General features: G+C 45.7%; 1 protein-coding gene across 1 annotated transcript in view; it reads left to right on the top strand.

Moving 5' to 3' along the window:
* Positions 1-234: 234 nt before the first annotated feature.
* The window catches only part of TMEM129 (transmembrane protein 129, E3 ubiquitin protein ligase), a 9,040-nt gene continuing 7,636 nt past the window's right edge, over positions 235-1,638 (top strand). Inside the window, exon 1 of the mRNA XM_010000288.1 lies at positions 235-258. Within this exon, the coding sequence (XP_009998590.1) occupies positions 235-258 (24 nt within the window). The remainder of the gene's footprint in view (positions 259-1,638) is intronic.

The raw sequence follows: 1,638 nt of genomic DNA, 5'->3' as shown, positions 1-1,638 counted from the left end.
TTTTGTTTTTGGGGTTTTTTTGTGTTTTGGTTTTTTTGCAGTGGAAGGAGTGAAGTAAGAGGGCTGGGGCAAAGCACTGAAGGGACATATGGGTTGTTAGGGGCCCCAGCGCAGCTTGTGGGCATCAAGCTCTTGGGTCTCCTTGTTTTGTGGCCAAGCAGGCACTTGGACGTTCCCACTGCTCTGTGCTATGCACAGATCTCTGTGAAAAGCAAAACTGGGTCAGAATTCGAGATGCAGACTCTGAACATCTTGCAGGTGCCTGCTGTGGAGGAATTGAGCCTGGGGCCTGTGCTGGGCCAGGCTTTGTAGCAGAGGTCAGTGCGAGTAAATCTGGTGTGTCTCCTGAGACTCAGTCTTGTGGTGAGTTTTTCAAACACTGTTGATACTATTAGGACTCTTCAAAGGAAATGAAATTGCTTAAGTTGAAATTAACGCAAGATCAGCTCAGCAGCTGGAAAGCTTTTGGAAGAAGAAGGTCCACGTTTAAATTTGAGTTCCATTCAGAGGTCCATGTTGATAAATGCATGTTAACTTCCATAATCTTCAAGACTTCTGCATAACTGCCCCTTTTAGCTGTTAGACTGGCTCCCCTCACAACATCAACCCATCAGTCCCCTGTACATTCACAACATCTCAGTTATTCTGCTTCAACAATCTTTTGAATCAAAGCACAAAAGAAAACTTGCTGCTTCACAATCTGATTTTTATTATTGAACTTGGTCATCTAATCTGTTCAGCAAATTAAAAGTCCTTACTGTTGAGTCATTACACAGCAACAATGAAATTATTGTTGAAACAACTTGCCACCAACGATGCCTTTTAGAATTAAGGAGGAGGCCCACAGTCTGAGCACCATTTTACTGATGTGACTGTCTTATTCAAGAGTCACTAAACCACCATGAATTCCTGATCTCCAACAGGAACACAGGAGCCATCCTGCCAGCTTAAGATTCCCCATGCCAGGGGTGGCATTCCTTACTGACTCAGATCTCCACCAGCAGCAGAGTGTATAAAACACTGCATGCTGCTTTTTCTGCTGTGCCATTCCAGTTGTGCAATTTCCCCTTTCTCTAAAAGAAACAGATACATGTTTATGGTTACTACGGGGTGCAAGCCAGGTTTTTGTTGCATTCTAAGAGAAATGGCCATTCTTGTGGCTATTAGTTATTGTTTGTACTTCAACAGTAACCAGAGATCCCAGTCTGCCCTGTCCTTTTATGGAGTTTGGAAGTGTACAAAGGTGTCCTTAAGATCTGTCTCCCTTCAAGGCCTTGTAAGATCTTACATCCCTGCCTTGATCATTGTCTTAAAGAGTATTTCTTAATACTCTTTAGAAAGTATTACATTAAATACACCAGGAAAAACAGTGATTTTTCAGACCCTGAAGTAAGGCCCATTTCCTTCTTCTGCGCGCATCCCACACAGCTCTTGGAACTTCAGAACAGGTTTATTTTGCCAGGTCTGCGAAGAAAAACCTTTTAAGTGTGTAAAGCACCAAGGGAGGTTCGGCTACCGGGGAACCCGAGCCCGGCCAGCTCTGGGGAGTCGGGGCTGACCGGGAGGGTCGGTGAGCTCGGCTTCAGCCCCTGGGGCGGCCGGGGAGACCTCCGGGTACCCGCCTCGTACCGACAGCCC

This window comes from Chaetura pelagica, unplaced genomic scaffold (assembly GCF_000747805.2).
Source record: "Chaetura pelagica isolate M959 unplaced genomic scaffold, ChaPel_1.0 scaffold116, whole genome shotgun sequence".
Classification (NCBI taxonomy): domain Eukaryota; kingdom Metazoa; phylum Chordata; class Aves; order Apodiformes; family Apodidae; genus Chaetura; species Chaetura pelagica.
Note: the sequence above shows the minus strand (reverse complement) of the source record. Positions and strands in the feature narration are given on the sequence as shown.